General features: G+C 49.3%; 6 protein-coding genes across 9 annotated transcripts; 1 reads left to right on the top strand and 5 right to left on the bottom strand.

The window, feature by feature from the left end:
* Window positions 1-701: 701 nt before the first annotated feature.
* LOC6736077 lies at window positions 702-2480 on the bottom strand. The gene has a single exon (XM_016168891.1). It carries the CDS (start codon window positions 2478-2480, stop codon window positions 702-704), a length of 1779 nt encoding a protein of 592 aa, XP_016029470.1.
* Window positions 2481-2627: 147 nt separating this feature from the next.
* Window positions 2628-4167, bottom strand: LOC27208623. The gene is given in 2 exon segments (XM_016184184.3): window positions 2628-2771; window positions 2773-4167. Coding segments are annotated over 2 exon segments (1476 nt in total). The 5' UTR covers window positions 4160-4167; the 3' UTR covers window positions 2628-2682.
* A 285-nt stretch (window positions 4168-4452) lies between these two features.
* Window positions 4453-6114, bottom strand: LOC27207286. The gene has a single exon (XM_016183006.1). The coding sequence runs from the start codon at window positions 6112-6114 to the stop codon at window positions 4453-4455; it is 1662 nt and encodes a 553-aa protein (XP_016029468.1).
* Window positions 6115-6420: 306 nt separating this feature from the next.
* LOC6736076 lies at window positions 6421-8506 on the bottom strand. The gene has a single exon (XM_002082941.4). The coding sequence runs from the start codon at window positions 8156-8158 to the stop codon at window positions 6431-6433; it is 1728 nt and encodes a 575-aa protein (XP_002082977.2). The 5' UTR covers window positions 8159-8506; the 3' UTR covers window positions 6421-6430.
* A 76-nt stretch (window positions 8507-8582) lies between these two features.
* LOC6736075 (mitochondrial proton/calcium exchanger protein) lies at window positions 8583-14411 on the top strand. Of its 4 annotated transcripts, none has more exons than XM_039292180.2 (5): window positions 8583-8645; window positions 9055-9389; window positions 10730-13044; window positions 13105-13401; window positions 13459-14411. In XM_039292180.2, exons 2-5 carry the CDS (start codon window positions 9317-9319, stop codon window positions 13810-13812), a joined length of 3039 nt encoding a protein of 1012 aa, XP_039148114.1. In that variant the 5' UTR covers window positions 8583-8645; window positions 9055-9316; the 3' UTR covers window positions 13813-14411. The 4 variants fall into 4 exon arrangements, with proteins under 4 accessions (XP_039148114.1, XP_016029467.1, XP_039148113.1 ...); XM_016181219.3 differs by having other exon boundaries at window positions 8585-8692; XM_039292179.2 differs by having other exon boundaries at window positions 8624-8739.
* A 1781-nt stretch (window positions 14412-16192) lies between these two features.
* On the bottom strand, window positions 16193-17087 carry LOC6736074. The gene has a single exon (XM_002082939.4). It carries the CDS (start codon window positions 16938-16940, stop codon window positions 16314-16316), a length of 627 nt encoding a protein of 208 aa, XP_002082975.1. The 5' UTR covers window positions 16941-17087; the 3' UTR covers window positions 16193-16313.
* Window positions 17088-19294: the final 2207 nt, after the last annotated feature.

The raw sequence follows: 19294 nt of genomic DNA, 5'->3' as shown, positions 1-19294 counted from the left end.
GCGACATACTTCTTATTATTATTATTACAAATTATAATTGTAATCGAACTTCATCTTTGGTAATTGCTTTTGCAGAATTTACCTAAAAACAAAATAAACGAGAAACTAAGGAAAGAAACCCCCAAGGATGACCTTTTATAGTGCTAAATTTTTAGAGTACAAGAAATAATGTTTGTTCAGTCTCACAAAATTAATTGATAGCCCCATTTCGAGCTCCATTTTGAACCCCACACTCCCCGCCAAGTTTACTCAATTGTGCACGTTTGCTAATGAGACACCACCATGCCACCCACATCACACACAATCTACTCACGAGATCCTAGTTTATTTGAACCTTTGCTTGGACTGGGCGTGTGTGCCCCTCGAAGTCCCATTTTAATGACTAGCGAACCCACGAGGAGCACAGATAATAGCGACACGGATGGCGTATAATATATGCATTATATATGTAATTCCATTGAAGCGAAATCCTAATTATAACATATTACGAATACCTACTTATTAACAAACCTAAAAACAATCGAAAATGAATAATGAAAATGAAAAATGAAAAAGAACAAGAAACGGAAAACATTTAACGATGAAAATCAAGATGCAGTGAGCAGAGACATGTGAAACTTGAATAAAAAAATGCTTTTGCAAAAAGTGTTTGAAATTGCGACCCGTCGAGTTATTAATTATAAACTTGATTTGATTTATCCCTAGTGCATTTCAATGGGTGCTCGTCTCAATGGACCCCACTTGGAGCACGCGATCTCCGCAGCTAGCATCCCTATGCCGACCATGGTGCCTCCCAAGTAGGCAATCCACACGTAGTACAGGTCCTCCCAAACCAGATCGTGATAGAGTGACGGCGCGGGATCGACGGTGTAGTTCAGTTTGCCCACGGCCACTGCCTCCTGGTAGGATCTCCGGAACCACAGGTCGTACAGCCCGCTGGCCAGGGTGCGGCTGAGGTACGTGTTGAAGACGTCGCGGTATATGGAGTTCCTGGCCATCGGCATGGTGACCGGCATGAATCGCGTGAAGCTTATTTCATTGGACTTCCGGAAAAGGGGTCGGTGCATGCGGATCTGTTTGAGCTGGAGGAAGGGCCACAATGTGTCGGTGACCGGGTAGGCGAAGGAGGTGTTCAGCTCATTGCGATGGGCCAGAAAGTCCACCACGGACGGGGTCACCTCGAAGGTGTCCAGGTTTCGCTCCAAAACTTCCCTGCCCACCGAGTTATTCAGGGTGGGCAGCTCCTGCTGGGAGATAAGGATTTTGCCACGGGTCCTTCTGAGGTCGTCGTAGCTGAGTATCCTGAAAGCAGCTGGGGGATGGACGAGTAGCGTTGCTAGATTGGCACTGTAGAAAGTGCTCACTATGAGTCCCGCCATCATCAGCAGGCTGTAAAGAAGAGTTCTGCTGAAGGAGAGCCTGCTGGGCATGACGAAGGACTGTGCCAGGATGGCTCGCAGCACGTGATCCCCGAGGATGTTCCCGCATCGCAGGGTGAGGAGTCCTTGCCCCGACTCCAGGCGATGGGCGTTGACCAGCAGCAGCGCCAAAATGATCATCAGGCCCAAGAAGTACTGCCAGCCCTTGAGGTTGAAATACAGGCTGGAGGGAGACACGTCTGGTTCCACGGGCAGCATCAAGAACCAGCTGGTTATCTCGCCCACGTGGCTGGGATAGAAGGGCTCCGGAGCGAGTGTGGTCAGCACCAGGGGAAAGTCCACCAGGCCATCGCGAAGCAGCGCGGCAGTGGCTTCGATGCTGGGGGTCTCGTCCTTCGGAACCAGATCCCAGCGAACCAGCAAGGAGGCGTTCAGGCTCCTGGCGAAATTCCTGTAGAAATGGGTGAGGTAGCCCGTCATCTGGCGGCGACCCTCCCCATCCCTGTAGATCACAGATCGCGGCAGAAGATTGTAGGGAACGGTGGCGATGGGATAACCCTGAAGATCCTTGACTTGGGCCTCAAAGAACCTATCGACTTGGCTTATTCTTCTCCATACCACTTTGAAGAAGGGAAAGGCGCGGTAGCTGTATACATACTTCGGATTCAATGTACTCAAAGCCAGGACATTGAGCATCTGATGGGAGAAACATCCTTCAAACAGACTGCTGATATTGGTTTCCAGTCCAACTAGCAGTAAAATCGGAGATCCCCGCATATCCATTAGGTTTTCACCCAAGGCTTTCATAACGACCTCGGTCTCCTCAGCAGAATCCAGACAAACCAGAGCCAGTATTTTCCTGCTGACTCTTCCTTTAAGGTAGATACTTTGATTCGCATTGAAGTTCAGGTTTGGGTAGCGGTCAAGGTCGAAGTGCTCCCAGCAGACATCGTTCCCTCCAGCGCCTCTAAGGATGAGTAAGGTTTCAAAGGACAGCTCCAGCCTTAGAGAAACTAGGATACTGTTCAGGTTCAGCACTTCTGGTTGGGCACAAGTGTGGCCCAAGCAAACCACTGTTAATATAATTAAATGGAACCGCATCTTAGAAGCAACGACTTTCCAGTTCTGGCTGGGCTGCATTTATAGGCCCGAAACTAGTTAGTTGGTGGTTGGTAATAAATTTCCATGACGGGCAAGACTAAATCAGTAACCATTAACCCGTGCAAATGAGGGAAGGTTTAGCATTCATTCGTGGTAATGTGGCTTTATTGGTAGTCTGGTTGGGGAGATACGAATAATCCGTTTAGAGTGAGGAGTTCCCCAAGTGCCACCTGTAGTGAGCTAGCTCCAAGAGGAGCGCCAGGAAACTAACGATAGTTCCGCCCAGGTCGGAATAGCGGTCGCCGTAGTCTCACTTGGGACAGCTCTAGAAAGGGCCACAGGCTAGTGGTCACTGGGTAGGCGTAGGAGGGATCCATTGAGATGCGCCTCCTCTGGAAATCCGACGAGTTCGTGAGCTGAAATACATTGCCGTAGGCCTTCATAAAGTCCGTGCCCAGTATCAATGACATGTACTTGAACTCCTCGGGAATGGTAAGTATTTTAAGCTCCAGGCAGCGCAACTGATCCCACTCCAGGATTGGATCATTCGCCGGCGGATGTACGAGCCACGTCGTGAGGCTGGCCATGTAGTAGTTGCTCAGAAAGAACCCACTCAGCAGGAGCAGCCAATAAATAAGCATCAGCTTGGGGGAGAGCCTTCTCGGAAGGACAAATGGCTGTGCCAAGGCTCCCCGCAGCACCCGATCCGCCAGGTAGTAGCAACGCCAGCTGGGCCCCAGACCCACTTCCATCCGATGGGCATTGCCGAGCACGGCACCCACAACAACTATGATGGGTAGCAGCCTCTGCAGGCCCAGCTTGACGAAGAGATGAGCTCGCGGAACGGGCGGCTCCATGGGCAACATCAGGAACCAGCTGGAAATCTCCATGGGCACATGCTGCCTGCCCGTCTTGTTGTAAATGGCAATGATTCCCAGCGGGAAGTCCACGTGCTGTATCTTCGAGAGCCTTGATATGGTGAAGTGCCTCATACCGTCCTCGGGCACGAGGTCCCAGGAAATCCTCAGAGTTCCATTAATGCTCTCCACATAGTTGCGTATGAAGGTATGCAGGTATCCGGCCAATTGGCGCTCTCCCCCGGCATTCCTATAGCACATTGTGCGTGGCATTATGTTGCCGGGCAGTGCAGTCACTATATGCCCGCCAAGATCCTTGAGTTGTGGTGCGAAGTATCTACGGATTTCCACCAGCTTTCGTTTTATAACGCGGAATGTTGGGAATGCCTGGTAGCTGTAGATGTATTCTGCACTAGAACCCTTTACTGCCAGGACATTCAGCATGCTCTCCCTGAAACACTCCAGGAATAGATTGCGTATTTGCTCATCCGAGGATGCGAATAGTAAGGTGGGTGTATCTCGCATATCCTCAAGACTTCTATAAAGCGATTTCGCTGCCTTTTCGCTTTGGTTCTGCAAGCAGGCAAGTGCAAGTATCTGCGAGTTGAAAGTATCTTGTGGATACGCGTTCTTCTCCCCCCTCAAGTTTATGATGGGAACACCCGTTTCAAAGGGCTCCAGGCTCCAGCACGAAGAGGAACCTCCTACGAGCAGAATGGTTGTGTAGTGTAGCTCCTTCCCAAGGGACATCAGCAAGCTGCTCAAGAAGGCACTCTGAGTGCCAATCGAACTAAGAAATGCAACGTATATGGCAAGCCGCATTTTTGAGGCGACTGCTCACACTGCTGGGGTAGGATAAACTGCAACTTGACAGAATTTTCACACGGAGGTTTGGTGCGATAGGATCTGAAATCCGAAGCTAAATGAGTCAAGCAATTAGAGACCATCAATCTTATGAGTTCCAAAGTCACTGCCTTTAATTGGACTGCAATGGGGGAAAACTCATTTAAAACCTCGAGGCAGGAATGAGAACCCCGAAACCAGGATATATTCTAAAAAGCAAGTGCCATTTATTGGTAAGTCAAAGATTGTCAGAATATAGTTACACGATTAGTTTATTGGTGAGTGCGTTTCCAGAGCCACCTGTGGTATCCAATCTCGGCCAGCAATGCCAGGCAACTCACGGTAGCTCCGCCAAGAAAGCCAAGCCAGGCAAAGAGAAAATCCTCCCACTTCAGATCGGAATAGGAATCATAAAGCCAGTCCTCCTTGTAGGAGATCTTGTGGATCGCCACCAGCTCGGAAAAGCTTTTCTTGAACCAAAACAGATATAGTCCGGCCTCACTGGTCCGCGACCTATATCGCTTGAGGGAACTGAGGAAAATTGAGTTGTTCTGCATGGTCATTACCATGATTACGAAGGGCAGAAAGACCAACTCCTTGGAGCGCCGGAAGATGGGTCGGTGCAGTTTGACTTGGGCCTGCCTTAAGAGGGGCCACAAGGTGCCCGTCACGGGGAAGGCGAAGTGCAGCTCCATGGACATCCGCTGGGTCTGGAAATCCATGGAGTCGGCTGCCTGAAACAAATCGTTGTGCGCATCCACATACTCCGCTCCCCTCATGGACTTCAGGTAGTCCACTTCCGTCGGGAGCATAAGGATCTTCAGCTTGGCGCAGCGCATTTTCTCGAAGTCTGTAACTGGATCACTTGTCGGGGGTTGTATGAGCCAAGCTGTGAGATAGACAATCACGTAGTTGCTCACAAAGAAGCCACTCACCAGGAGCAGCCCGTAGACAAACATTAGTTTGGGGGATAGCCCCTTCGGAAGGACGAACACCTGTGCCAGGACTCCCCGGAGCACCGTATTGCCCATTGAACAGCACCGCCAGCTAGGAGTTAGGCCAGCTTCGAAGCGATGAGCGTTACGTAGCACGATGGCTAGGATTATTATCATCGGTATCAGGTATAGCGATAGGCCGAACTTGATGAAGAACCGAGCTCGAGGAAGGCTGGGCTCCATGGGTAGCATGAGGAACCAGCTGGATATCTCCATGGCGACGTCCTTTTGCAATGTTTTGATACTCAGAACGTTCAGCCCTAATGGGAAGTCGACGTGATTGCTTCCCGTTAAGGTGTCCATATCGAAATCACCGTCCTCCGGGAAGAGGTCCCAGCGGATCTGCAGACTTGCGTTAATGGTGCTCACATAGTTGCGGATGAATTGGCTGAGGTATCCGCCCATCTGCAGCTCTCCATCCTCGCCTTGGTACACCAGAGTTCTGGGCATGACGCCATCGGGCACAACCTTCAGGACACAGCCCCCCAGATCCTCAAGCTGCGGCTCAAAGTACCGACGCACCTCCTTCACCCTGCGCCTAACAACCCGAAGAGTTGGGAATGCCTGGAAGCTGTAAACGAACTCCCTACTGGAGTCATTGAACGCCAGCACATTCAGCATGCTCTCGGTGACGCACTCCTGGAAGATATCACGTATGTGGCTATCCGAGGGTGCGAATAGTATGGTGGGCGTATCTCGCATGTTCTCCAGATAGCTGTACAGCGACCTCATTGTATCTTCGTCGCCTTTGTTCAGGCAGACCAGCGCCAGTATCTTTGAATTGAAACCATCTTTTAGGTAGACGTTTTCATTTGCCTTGAAGCTTAGCACAGGAACCCTGTCGTGGAAGTAGCTTTGCTGCCAGCACTCGACATTGGGATCACCTTCCAAAAGTAGAATAGTCCTGTAGCACAGCTCATCCTCTAGAGATTTCAGCATGCTTCCCAAGGAACCATCATGTGCTCCTGCCAGGCAGGCGAAAGTGAAGAATAGTGCGATTCGCATTTCTATGGCGACTATCCGAAACGAGCTGCTAATACATACTGCCACTCCGCTGCTTTGTCCACAGGGTAATGGTTACTGCGATTAGATCTCATATCCTTCAGTTACACCGGAAAGCAATAACAATGAGTTGTGACTTATTTTAATGGCAGGCCAGTGCCTGCACTTATGAGTGGATTTATCCAATTAGGATTCCCAGAGCAATGCTTAATAGAATGTCATAGTGTTTATTTACTCAAGTTCAATGCTAATGCTAATTCAGTTGCCACCTGTGGTATCCAATCTCGGCGAGGAGGACCAGGGAACTAGCGATGGTTCCGCCCACGAAGCCCAGCCACACGTAGCTAAAGTCCTGCCACTCGAAGTCTCGATACGTCTGATGATCATCATTCACCTTGTAGTGGATCTTCCGCAGGGCAACCAACTCGTTGAAGCTCCGCTTGAACCAAAACTCGTACAAGCCGCTCTGGTGGGTGCGTGCCCTGTACCGACTCAGTGACTTGTGGAACATGGAGTTCTTCGGCAAGGGCATGGCCATGATAAGCAGCGGTATGAGCACCATCTCCCGGGATCGTCGGAACTCTGGCTTCGGCAGGCGGATCTGAGCGTGCTCCAGCAGTGGCCACAAGGTGCACGTCACAGGATAGGCGTAGGATTGGTCCATAGCCAAACGCTTGTCTTGGAAATTGCCCGATTTGGAGAGTTCGAAGAGATCGCTGTTGCTCTCCGTGAATTCCTCGCCCAGGGCCTTGGTCATGGAATCCAGCTCGGAGGGGACTATAAGGACTTTCAGGTTCAAGGTGCGCATTTGCTCCCAGCTGTGGATTGGATGTCCCGAGGGGGGATGCACGAGCCAGGTCTCCAGACTGGTGATGGCATAGTTGCTGAAGGTGAATCCATTCAGCAGGATCAGCGAGTAAACCAGCATGAGCTTGACGGAGAGCCTTCGGGGTAGGAAGAATGCCTGGGCCAGTGCGCCTCGCAGGACTCTGTCACCCAGGACGTAGCAGCGCCAACTGGGACGCAAGCCCAGCTCAATGCGATGGGCAGTGCTCAGGAGGATTGTGAGCAGCAGCAGCACTGGCGTTATCTTCTCAAAACCCAACATGATGAAAAATTGAGCCCGAGGAAGGGAGGGCTCCATGGGCAGCATGAGGAACCAGCTGGAGACCTCCAAAGGAACGTTTTGGCTCGTCGACCCGTGCTCAATGCCATGGATGCCCAGTGGGAAATCCACATCATGGATCTCCGAGAGCCTGACTACCTCGCCCAACTGGATCATGCCGTCCTCGGGAACCAGATGCCAGCAGATCTTGAGGGTTGCGTTGATGGTGCTCACATAGTTCAGCATGAAGGGGTACAGATATCCAGCTAGCCGGCGGCTTCCATCCGGGCTCCTGTAGACCACAGTTCGCGGGACAATGTTGTCGGGCAGAGTAGTCAGGGTATGGCCACCGAGATCTTCGAGTTGGTGCTCGAAGTACTGGAGGATGTCCCTAACGTCGCGCTCTATGACTCGAAATGTGGGGAAGGCACGAAAGCTGTAGACGAACCCCCTGTCCAATCCTTTGAAAGCCAAGACATTCAGCATTTTGCTACTCAGACACTCCAGAAAGACATTCTGGACTTCGGAATCCGAAAGAACGAATAGTATGGTGGGCGTGTCCCGCATGTCCTCGAGATTTTCGTAGAGAGCCTGCATGGTGCTCTCTACGTTTTCGTTTAGGCAAACTAGTGCCAGTATATTCGTATTAAACGCATCTTTCAGATACAAACTTTGATTCGAATTAAAGTTCAGAATTGGCACCGCTCCTTGAAGGTACCTGTGCTCCCAGCACGATTCACTTTCACTCGAACTTTCCACTAGGAGAATCGCTCTGTATTGCAGCTCTTCCTCGAGAGCATTCAGAATGTATCTTAGGGATACGCAGTGCGCGTCTACTAGGCCGATGGCTACAATCAGATACAAGCTCAGCCTCATTTTCGAGTTGTCTGCTCTGGAGTGCGGAATCAAGTAGACTGCAACTTAACCTGAACGAGTTCTTGGGGTTTGGGTAATTAAGAAAAAGTCGTATGACTGCCGGAAAAGTACGCATTGTTTATTGGAACAATGGTTAATCGAATGTCATAGGATTTAATTGGAGCTGGGTGCTAATCGAAAGTGCATTAATGGTCTATTTTCGTTAAGAACGTACTATAAATGCTGAGCTATAAAAAATAAGTTTAACCTTGCAATATATATACAAAGCTTGTAGTAAAGATGCTTCGATTTGATTCTTCATTTCATGCATTTCTTCAAATACATGGCAAATCCAATTAGAATGTCAATGTATTTTACACAACTATTTTACAGCGTAAGTTACATTACATGTGTATGGATGCACAGGAGTCACCCTAACTACGGCAATTAACAGTTGGTATTTTTTGGCACTCGCAGAACGGTCTCTCTGATGTCAAACGTGAAAAAAGTGAAAAAACAGACGGTTTAGTTTAGATCTTATTATTTACTAGCACGGTAGGACTGACAAATGGGTTACATATAAACTCCACTGAGGGCACGCTGTAAGCGGCGGCTAAATTATAGGCGTGATTTAACCGGTTGTCACTCGCACGAAATGCGAGTATACTTCGAAATTTGTTGCTGTGTTGTGTAATTTGGTGTGATATAGTGTGCGAGGCAAAAACAAAAACAAATCAAGATCGCGCGATATTGCGTCGATGACGTAGCTCGGTGCGTGCGTGCGTGTGTGTGTGTGTGCCTGTGTGTGTGTTTTGCAGCCGAAAAGGAATTTGGGATCTAATCAATGTATTGACTTTTAACCAAATCGGCAGTAGGCTTAACCAGAATTCCCACCTTCTATTTCTACTTTCCATTAGACGAGAATCGTGGGAAGGAGCCCGTTACTTGCGCCAGCGAAAGAGGAACAGAGAAGGACCGCGAGGGCGGATACATGCGAGATCTGAGAAAAACAAAGGCGAAATAAGGCAAAAGCAATCAGAAGTCGAGCGACAGAGAACCCAAAGATACACAATCCACAGACAGTTTGTCGGAAATTCAAAATTCCATTTGAAAATACTTTGAATTCGGTTTGGAGGCCGAGCCTAGCCACGCCCCCCAGCGCCACCACCCGCCACCGCCATGAACGCCCTGCTGCGACACAAGGGACGCAACCTGCGGACGAGTCACTTGGCCCAGAATGTCTACAAGCGCTGTAAGTTGGCCAAAACAGGGAAGCGAAGGCGAAATCGCGTGAAAACTTTCCACTCGCGTGCGCGTTAGCGGGCATTTTGTTATGACTGCACTTTCGCTGGAAGGAACAGCTGACTGGCTGGAAACTGCGACGTGCGCTGGAAGTTCTGTAGTGGGGGCTTCGAATTTATTTGTTTTCGAGCAAACAACCAATTTATCATACATTCCTAGAGTTCTTACCGGTTTCGGAGCTCTACTGACGTATCAGTGTTTTGGAAACTTAGCTGCTAATTTAATTACTCGTATTGTTTTCAACGATTTGTTGACTTTGGATCGCGACCACTTCCAATCTTATCTTTCAGCCTATACATATGGCTTAATTTTGATAATATAATTTCTTTATCTTCAACATCTTTCACCACAAGCCGAATGGTTCGTTTAGGTTATAAAAGGGATTATTAGGATTAGACCTGAGTCTGGTGACTCACAATGCGACAGATTTAGATTTCGTAGGAAATCACCTGCCTGGAAGAGGAGGCTCGAAGACAGGTACCAGCAAGACCAGACAAAGAGGCACCTGCGGGAAAGTACAGTCATAGTCCAGAGCAGATAGTACTGTGTACTCAGAACTGAAATAATAATAGATACTCGAAATAAGTCGGAATCACCCTCACCTTCTCCACAGCAGTTCCTCTTCTTGTTCCCTCACTTTCGACTCAATTGCAAAATCATTTACCTTGAGCGTTTGCCAAGAATCGGAAAATCGAATAAGAGAAGACAAAAGGAAAAGTGCGCTGTAAACAAATGCAGTCGACGCGGCCGTCTCAATGTTTGCTAAGCATGTATTTATAGAGGTAGAGAATTCTCACCGGTGGTGCGAATTTTCGGTTTCTCGCTGTGGGATTTATGTAAGCTCCACTCCAGGTGCTAATTTATCTGGTCTGTCGCCGGCAATCTTTGCCTTTCTATTATCAACTATCAAGCCCACTGAAAATCCCAACAAAATACATAATCAAGCGACAAAGCGCTTATCAACCACAAACTTTTCTCATTTTTTGTAGCTTTGATTAATAACTTATTAAGTGTTATTTCCTTCGTTCTTTGTTTCCTTATTTTCCTTTGGTCTTCATCTGCTCTTAGTTTCATTGATACAAGGAAAGCGGTTCGGGAAATCGTATGGAATACGGTTATTGACCTGAAAGAATCTTTTGTGAGAATATTACATTGTTTTATTTCTTTGTTGTAAATTAATCGGATAAACAGACATCACTTGAACTCTCCAGTTTTTAAATATAGATCTCCTTATCTTACTAACTACGTACTATTTATCTTACTTAACATAATTTTCAATATTTTTTACAGTTCTTAAATCGAACTGTTGCGCATGCAGTTCGGTGAACGTCACAGATGAACCCGCCAAAGAAGATGAACGGCCGCGAAGATCTGCGTCGACCTCGGTGCTGGAGCTAAGCAGATCGGTAGGCACTTACCGAAGGTTTCAGCCACATGCCAGCTACGGATACCACTACTCCGGCTATGGATTCAGGCATCTGCATACGAGCCGGACTTTGCTCGAGACGTCCAGCTCAAAGATCGACGCAACAGTCAAGAAGCTGAAAAACCAGCAGAAAGAGAAGGTGGAGGAGATCATGAAGGAGGTGGCCAATGGCCAGGCCGCGGCAGTTGCCAGCAATGCCGCTACCGCCACGGCCTCCTCGGAGAAGGGTCAAAACGATAGTGCGACCGCGGGCTCCACGTCGGCGACTGCCTCAACGACGTCTTTGGCCAAGACCGCAGACAAGTCTGTGGCGAAGCCAAAGAAGCCGCTCCGCACACGGATATGGGATGAGCTGGTGCACTATTACCACGGCTTTCGGCTGCTCTTCATCGATGTGGCCATTTGCTCGAAGCTCCTTTGGCGAGTGCTCAACGGCAAGACGCTCACGCGGCGCGAGAACAAGCAGCTTCAGCGGACCACCTCGGACCTGTTCCGTCTGATCCCCTTTTCGGTGTTCATCATCGTGCCCTTCATGGAGCTGCTGCTGCCGTTGTTCATAAAATTCTTCCCCGGCATGCTGCCCTCCACGTTCCAGACTTCGACCGATCGGCAGGAGAAGCTCCGGCAGTCACTTGGCGTCCGCCTGGAGGTGGCCAAGTTCTTGCAGCAGACCCTAGATCAGATGCCCGTCCAGCACAAGGAACACAGCAGCGAAGAGGCCAAGCAGTTCGAGGCCTTTTTCACTAAAATCCGGAATCCCACTGAAGCAGTGAGCAACGATGAAATCATCAAATTCGCCAAGCGATTCGACGATGAGATCACCTTAGATTCACTGTCTCGGGAGCAATTGGCGGCTCTTTGTCGCGTCCTTGAACTGAACACAATTGGCACCACCACGCTGCTGCGGTTCCAGCTGCGTCTGAAGCTGAGATCTTTGGCCACCGATGACCGGGTTATTGCCCGCGAAGGAGTCGACTCGCTGGACCTTCTAGAGCTGCAGCAGGCGTGCAAGGCACGCGGAATGCGTGCATATGGCCTAACTGAGGAGCGTCTTCGTTTTCAGCTCAAGGAGTGGATAGATCTCTCGCTTAACGAACAGGTACCGCCAACGCTGCTGCTCCTGTCAAGAACCATGCTTATTTCCGACGACAGCATCACCACCGATAAGCTCAAGGAGACGATACGTGTGCTACCGGATGCAGTGGGTGCCCACACACGTCACGCTATCGGGGAGAGTGAGGGCAAGGTGGACAACAAGACGAAGATCGAAATCATCAAGGAAGAGGAGCGCAAGATTCGCGAAGAGCGCGAGGAAGAGCGGGAAGAGACCATCGCAAAACGATCGGCCATCAAGGAGGAGATTCCCGCACCTTATGTGTTTGCTGAGAAGTTGTCGGGTTCTCAGGATCTTCTGGATCACAAGGAACAGCCCTCGGTGTCCGAGACGGACAAGGGCATTTCCTCTACCGATGTACAGCTGCTGTCTGAGGCTCTGAAGACACTCTCATCTGATAAACAGCTCGTGGTGGAAAAGGAAACAATCAAGGAACTCAAGGAAGAATTGGCCGACTATAAGGAGGATGTGGAGGAGCTACGCGAGGTGCGACAGGTAGTCAAGGAGCCTGTGCGCGAAAGCCGAGCGGCCAAGTTGCTCTACAATCGGGTCAACAAGATGATCTCCCAACTCGATAATGTGCTTAACGACCTAGAGGTCCGACAGCATCAAATCAAGCAGGCGGAATCCACTGATTACGCGCCGTCTAGTCCCACGGTGGAACCACAGCAAATGGTGCACATTGACGAGCTGGTCGCCACCATCCGGCGAATGAAGGAGGCATCCGATGAAGAGCGATTCAAGGTTGTCGGGGATCTGCTAGTCAAACTCGACGCGGACAAAGACGGTGTGATTTCGGTGAACGAGATCACCAAAGCGGTTCAGAGCATCGACCGCGAGGCCACGAATATCGACAAGAAGCAGCTGGAGGAGTTCACCGAACTGCTTTCCAAGCTGGCCTCCCGGCGACGACACGAGGAGATCGTGCACATCGACGATCTAATGAATAACATCAAGGTGCTGAAGGAAACCAGCGATGAGGCACGACTCAAGCACATCGAAGCTGTACTGGAGAAGTTTGATGCCGACAAGGATGGCGTGGTGACCGTCAACGATATTCGCAAGGTAATAATGGCATGTTCATTAGGCTGAGCATTCACTCAACTGGTTTGGTGTTCCCTACAGGTGTTGGAATCCATTGGTCGTGATAACATCAAGCTGAGCGACAAGGCCATTGAGGAACTCATCAGTCTGCTTGACAAGGAGCAAGTACTGCAGGCAGAGCAGAAGATTGAGAAGGCCATTGCTAAGAGCATGAAAGAGGCTGAGAAACTGAAGTCTGAGGTGGACAAAGCGGATAAGGACTTGTCCAAGCTTGTTAATGATATTCACGATTCCGCCAAGGAGATTCAGGATATTGCCAACGAGATGCGTGACAAGGAGGAGACTGTGCCCGACAAAGCCAAGGAGCTGAAAGCAGAGGTAAGTCTTTGGTTTTGACATATAGTGGTCAGGCTTCTAACAATTCAGCTTCTTTAGCCCGCATTCAAGGATACGGCCAAAACATTGAAGGATAACGCAAAGGACCTGGACGATTTAGCGAAGGACTCCAAATCAGACCCCAAATCCCCCACAAAGGCTTCTACAGGGTCCGGTCCAGCCGGACTCTCAGGTGGTGGCCCCAGCAGTGGCAGTAGCGGAATTGCCAGCGGATCAACGACGGAATCAGCTCTCCGAGAGGCGGCCGAGCGTCAAATGGAAAAGATCCTGCCCTCCACAGACATTGGTCTGCCCCCCACGATACAAACACCATCGCAACCACCGACGTCCAAAAAAGCAACGGCCACGGCATCGACCCTGTCCACGACGATTACGGCCAAGAAGCTGCTCTGACCGGCCGAGGAGTCGAAGAAGGGAGCGGCTGAGACAACTCCTAAGCGTGAACCTAAGCCGAAGTGATGTGTTGGAGTAGGGCGGGGGTGGCGGTGCTGCTCGTGTGTCCCATATTGTTCCGACTATGCAATGAATTAACTGTTACCATTTAACATAAACGTAGCAGGATGAGGAGAGTTCGCTATACTTAACGCATGGCTGTAGTACGGTATCTTCTCTAAGTAAGGCACAAATCAGAAACTACTAGAAATACATAAGAATGTACACTTTACACATATATCTTGATTTCCAACGACCTAGTTTTACATAAAGCCCATTTCGAAGCAATTCGTTTGTAGCTTCTTTTTATTTGGCCCAAATTTGCGAAGCGATTGTGATTGTCATTAGGTGAATTGTTAATTTACGACTTATATCATCCATCTATTAATATGTACGTATGTCCATCAAGCCCGACCGGTTTTCAGGTAACACCGAATGGTGGCGAGACATTGGAGAATAATTGAAACCACGTGATAGATCTAAACAATAATGTGTGTGCTTGACTTAGCAAACAGAATTTGTAAAAGTGTTTCGCAATAAAAGTTAGTATAAAAACAAAAGACGAACTGTAATTACGGGAAAACGAGTCGGCAAGTGCCCTATTATCTGTGAAATCGCCTTGAATGCCGATGCACAAGTTCTAAACGGCTCTATCCCCAATTTCCCAGAAACTACTGCTGAATGGCCATTCGGGACTTTAAATAACTGACTCCGACCGAACAATTGCTTTTACGAACCGCATTGATTGCTCAGAATTATATTTTTGCATTGTTTATTGCCTCGGGGGCGGGTTGGTGCTCCACAACCGCTCCCAAAAACCCGGACTTGCCAACTGGCCGGCAGTGATTCGGAATCGACAACCGCAGAACCCAAACTTTTACGGCCAAGTTAGTTTTGGCCGAGGGGGGCGTGCGGGCGGAGCAGTGCATGTTCAGCATCATATCCTGGGCTATTGAAGTAATAAAAATTACCACAAAATGTTCCAAAATTTCTATCTTTGCCTGCCCGCTGACCCATAAATTCCCATCATATTCAGCGAGGGCCAAGAAAGTGTGGTACTCGTAAAGCATTCGGCTGCCAGCTATGTTGGCCTCTTTTCGGCCAAATAAATTAAATATGGCCCTGTGTAGGATTAGCAACTTGTGTATGCCCCAGCATTAATCAATCCCAGCTTGTGCGTAAACATGCGAAACTTCCGACCAGCAGCGAAATCGAAAACAAATAGACGCAGAGCGCTGGAAAAGAATACAGCGGAAATTTATTTAAAGGTAAATAAAACCGCCAAAACGCGAAACAAGCCAAATAATAATAAACTTCAGCTCCGCTGGGAGGGAACTGTTGTTTGCAATCAGGCAAGCCCGACCATCCAGCCAGCCAACCACCGAACAACCCAACAACCAGGAACCGCAGACAGACCAGAGGATCCGGGGAGCCGGTGATCCGGAGGGGTCGGTCGCTGGTCGGAATATGCTGGCTGGGCAGGACGGGAAAGTTGGCAGAGCGTCTTAGTCTTGGCGAAAGTTTGCGCAGCTCAAAGTGCTTCGGATGCAACAATGAAACTCGAAATCTGCCATGAATGGTCTGAAGTGCAGACAATCAGCGACAGAGGACAGAGGACACAGGACACGGGACAAGCGGACCGGGTGAACTTAAAGCATTGCGCCATGGAACGAAGTTAATAAGTTTTAGAGCCAACGCCCGGAGAATGCTCATTCCAGTGGCGGGTGGGCGGAAAAATGGCAAAATTATTTGAAGAAATGTTACAAAACAATTAAAAAGTTGCCGACTTTCATGAGTCAATCAAAAGGGAGGCGGCCGCAACGAGTTCCGCAGCGAGAAGTTGCCCAACTTTGGCCCACTTTGAATGCCAGACAACAAGCATACGCCCCGTTGTACGCCATGCGAGCAGCAGACTAATGCAATTGTCCTTGCTGGATTTCATTTTCCGCCAACTTGAAAACTGCTGCACTTTCGAAAGCGCCAAAACAACGGAGGTCGGCCTGTCGGAAAGTGGCGCTGTCAGCGGAGCTCTTGGCTCTTGGCTCTTGGCATCTGCTCCACACATCGGGTGGCGGGCTATAGCCCGGGATGAGCTCGTCGAGGCGCTGGTGCACACCAGATGCAGATGCCGGATGGATTGCATGCAACCATATTTGATAGAGTTATTTCGCCCTGCCACGTTTGGACATTTTTTCATTTAATAAAGTTTTAATATCGCCCTTGGGCCAAATCAAGCCCAACTGGATTATTCCGACCTAAACTGGCCGTTCCCTTTTACCTTTTATTAGTTTTTGCAGGAACGCCGAATATCCAGTTGGGTTATAACTAAACACATTGTACATTTTTTATTAATATACATTTTATTGAAAAGCAAGAGGTTCGCATTCTAATCCGAATATTTTAGAGGCCTCTATGGAGAGAAGCATTACATTGAAATTGGACAGGACAGGACGAAACGCTGTTCAATCTCGCCTGGGCACGCGCTTCTGCAGGAGATCCGACTCGCGGTGGAACCACCCATATCGCCAGCTGGTGGCCTCCGGATAGTTGTACTTGTCGTCCGGGCTGCGCTCGTACCGCCGCTCCAGGTAGGTGGTCCTCTGGCCACTCTGCAGCAGTCGCAGCTCCGCCGCCGGCACGGACTTCATGGGATCCACCGCACTCTTGCCGAATCCGGTCTGCTCCAACTGGGACAGATGGTACAGGAAGGCCGCGTGCTCGGAGGAGCGGCGAGTGCGGCTGGTCACAGTATAACAGCTCCGCACGGGAATGCAGAAGTGCTGGGTCCTACTGGAGGTAGTGTTCCTAGTGGCTCCGGAGCCTGGCGGAGATCCTGGCTTGGGAGTGGCACCCACACTGGACTTTCTCACCAGTTGTGACCTAGCACTCGCTAGTCCTGCACTTTGATTTGGAGTTGACTTCGCTTTCGACTTCGATTCCGATTTCTCCGCTGTCTTCTCGGGAAACTTATGATCTGATAGATTAGAAAAAGCTGGAGTAGTCTTGGCCACATTGTGGGGCTTCTCTGCGTGCAACGCGGAAATAGATGGCCGTATGTTTCTTGACTTAACTGAAGCTAGTCGCTGCATAACTTTACTTTAAAATTTGGACGCTAATTGTTTATTGTGTTTATTGTGGGACATAAGCTAGTGTTGTATACCAAGGACACATTTTTTGACTTTGATGGAAAAGGGAGAGACCTGCTGATGGGGCAACAACTTTCGGCCAAGTGAGCACCAGGGAAGCGTACTTTTATGGTCGGAAACCTCTTAAATGTTTTCATGGCGGGTTTCAAGTTTATTTTACCCGCTGAACCGCAGAAAAAAGCAGCGTATCAAATGTAACTAATAATTCCGAATGGCCAGCGTGAGTTTTTGCTGAAGCACGTTCTATAAATGCCAGCTTTAATTCCCAATAAATGGTAATCCGCAACTGGATTTTCGGTTCCCTCGTAACCCGAATTTGTGTTTATTTTCAATTTGGGTGGTGGTGTGAACATATAAAGTGGATTATACACAGATAAGAGCGCTCTACAGACCATCTCTCGCGCGCTTCCGTGTATTTTTAGCCCGGCCAAAAGGAAGCGTGGCCCACACGGTGGCCATAAAAATATCTCAGATATGTCGCCACACTGTGAAATGTTTATATCCATGGGGTCGCGTGTCGTGGTGCAGTTGCAGCAGGAAACTCCATAAGCCCGAAGAAATCGACAGGTCCTTCCTTTCCTCCGGCGACTGCCAGGATATATGTGGTGGAGCATTGATTTGGAGCCGTTCCAATTGGCTTGTTTATTTCCGAGTCCATCCCCCCTGCTCATTCGACGGGTTCGTTAAAGGTGTCTGGGTAGTTTTTCGGGACTTGGCTTTGTTTGTGCACCTCCTTGCCACCTGAACTTGCCTCCAGGAATCCAGGAAGGCAGGAAGACTGCATAAATTAGCTGCACGTTGGGTTTCGTTTCCGGTCTGTGCTATCTGTGGGCATCGCAATATATCACCGAAACTCGATACTTTCGCTGCGATTGCGAGTTCTATGTGACGTTTGATACAGTATCGCAGATTGATTCCGCCCAGTGCGATATGATAGATGGGCGTGGTGTCAGTACAATCCCCTCGGAACTGAAAAATTGAACGACTTGCAACTTTAATAAGACGAAAGTGCGCGACAGCTGAAGCACTCGCTTCTCCTCCAGCTCGCTGACCATTAGTGGAAACCCACTCCACTCCACTCGACTCTCTTCCATTTCCATTTTCCTTCGCGTGCTGCATTTTTCTCGATTTCCCATCAATACCTTGCCACCCGCCCCCGTCTTCTTAATTCGCGCGGCATTTGTCGCCATTTGGCTTTCAGTAAGTCGGCAAATGCGGAAAGGCGGCAAAGCGGGAAATCGGGGGCCGCTCCGCTGACTGATGGAGCTGCAGTTGCACTTTGCTGCAATTGGTTGCACTTTATTCGCGGTTGCGTGGGAGGAACTCGGAACTCGAAACTCGCAACTTGGAAATGGAATTGCAATTGGCGGCGAGCGGGTTTAAACTTCTAAATTGCATTATTGCCAGTCCTAAACCAACCCACGTCCTTCGCAGCACGGCAACATCTTCTTTCTAATTAAACGGAGCGCTGTGGATAAGCGATTGTCCCTCAAGAGGTAAGTGCTCTTCGAGATGCTCTGCACCTTGAGCTCCATTCGGGGGATATCCGGAAACTATAGGATAAAACTTACCGAAGACCACCACACTAATCGGTTAATACGGCTCAATTAAGATTTGGTTGCCTAATAATCTGGCGAATCTTTAAAATGTCGGCAGAATCGTCTTTGGTCAAAGAGAAGATGAGGATATTATCGCAGGCTGGAGCAAACGACCTGATAGCCGAGACCTGAGTGGCGGATGCCGTGCACCAGGCCAAAGTTCGTTGACGCAAAATGGCACTTTGGGGCCAGGCACTCACAACATCTACATTTCCATAAGCAGAAGCAGCAGGGGATGAGCAGCAGCAGCAGGTCGCGCAGGATTCCCAGGAAGGACTATGTCAACAATGGCGTGTGCATTGCTAGGTTTATTAAAAAGGGCTCAGGTGAATGTCTGAGCACCCCGCTCAAAACACCCCGCGCTGTGTTTACTTAGCTGAGCCACTCGCAACGCTACGTATACGTAATATTGAGATACAGACCCAGCCGTGGCCACCAGGAGCCTCTAGTTTCCCGACTCGGAAGCAGTCTGCCGGCAATGGTCAAAGGTCATTTGCATTTTGCCATCGTCAGCTTGTCCTGGCCAACCAAACAAATACACACGTTCGTCGTCAGTTGGGGAGGGGCGATGGATACAAATACAAGCTGATTAAATGGCCGAGATTGGAGGGGCGGCTGAAACATATACAAAGAACTTGGCAGCTCCTAAAGCCACTTTAAAGCTATTGAAGTACCTTTTCTAATAAGAATGCTCTTTAA

The sequence above is a fragment of the Drosophila simulans genome, chromosome 2R (assembly GCF_016746395.2).
Source record: "Drosophila simulans strain w501 chromosome 2R, Prin_Dsim_3.1, whole genome shotgun sequence".
Classification (NCBI taxonomy): domain Eukaryota; kingdom Metazoa; phylum Arthropoda; class Insecta; order Diptera; family Drosophilidae; genus Drosophila; species Drosophila simulans.
This window is presented reverse-complemented; position numbering and strand designations above follow the sequence as displayed.

Coding starts and splice junctions, on each gene's coding strand:
- LOC6736077 (XM_016168891.1), bottom strand. CDS start 2,480: ATGCGGTTCCATTTAATTATATTAACAGTGGTTTGCTTGGGCCACACT.
- LOC27207286 (XM_016183006.1), bottom strand. CDS start 6,114: ATGCTGAAATCTCTAGAGGATGAGCTGTGCTACAGGACTATTCTACTT.
- LOC6736076 (XM_002082941.4), bottom strand. CDS start 8,158: ATGAGGCTGAGCTTGTATCTGATTGTAGCCATCGGCCTAGTAGACGCG.
- LOC6736075 (XM_039292180.2), top strand. CDS start 9,317: ATGAACGCCCTGCTGCGACACAAGGGACGCAACCTGCGGACGAGTCAC. Junction 9,390..10,729: donor CCAGAATGTCTACAAGCGCT/GTAAGTTGGCCA, acceptor TATTTTTTACAG/TTCTTAAATCGAACTGTTGC. Junction 13,045..13,104: donor CCGTCAACGATATTCGCAAG/GTAATAATGGCA, acceptor TGTTCCCTACAG/GTGTTGGAATCCATTGGTCG.
- LOC6736074 (XM_002082939.4), bottom strand. CDS start 16,940: ATGCAGCGACTAGCTTCAGTTAAGTCAAGAAACATACGGCCATCTATT.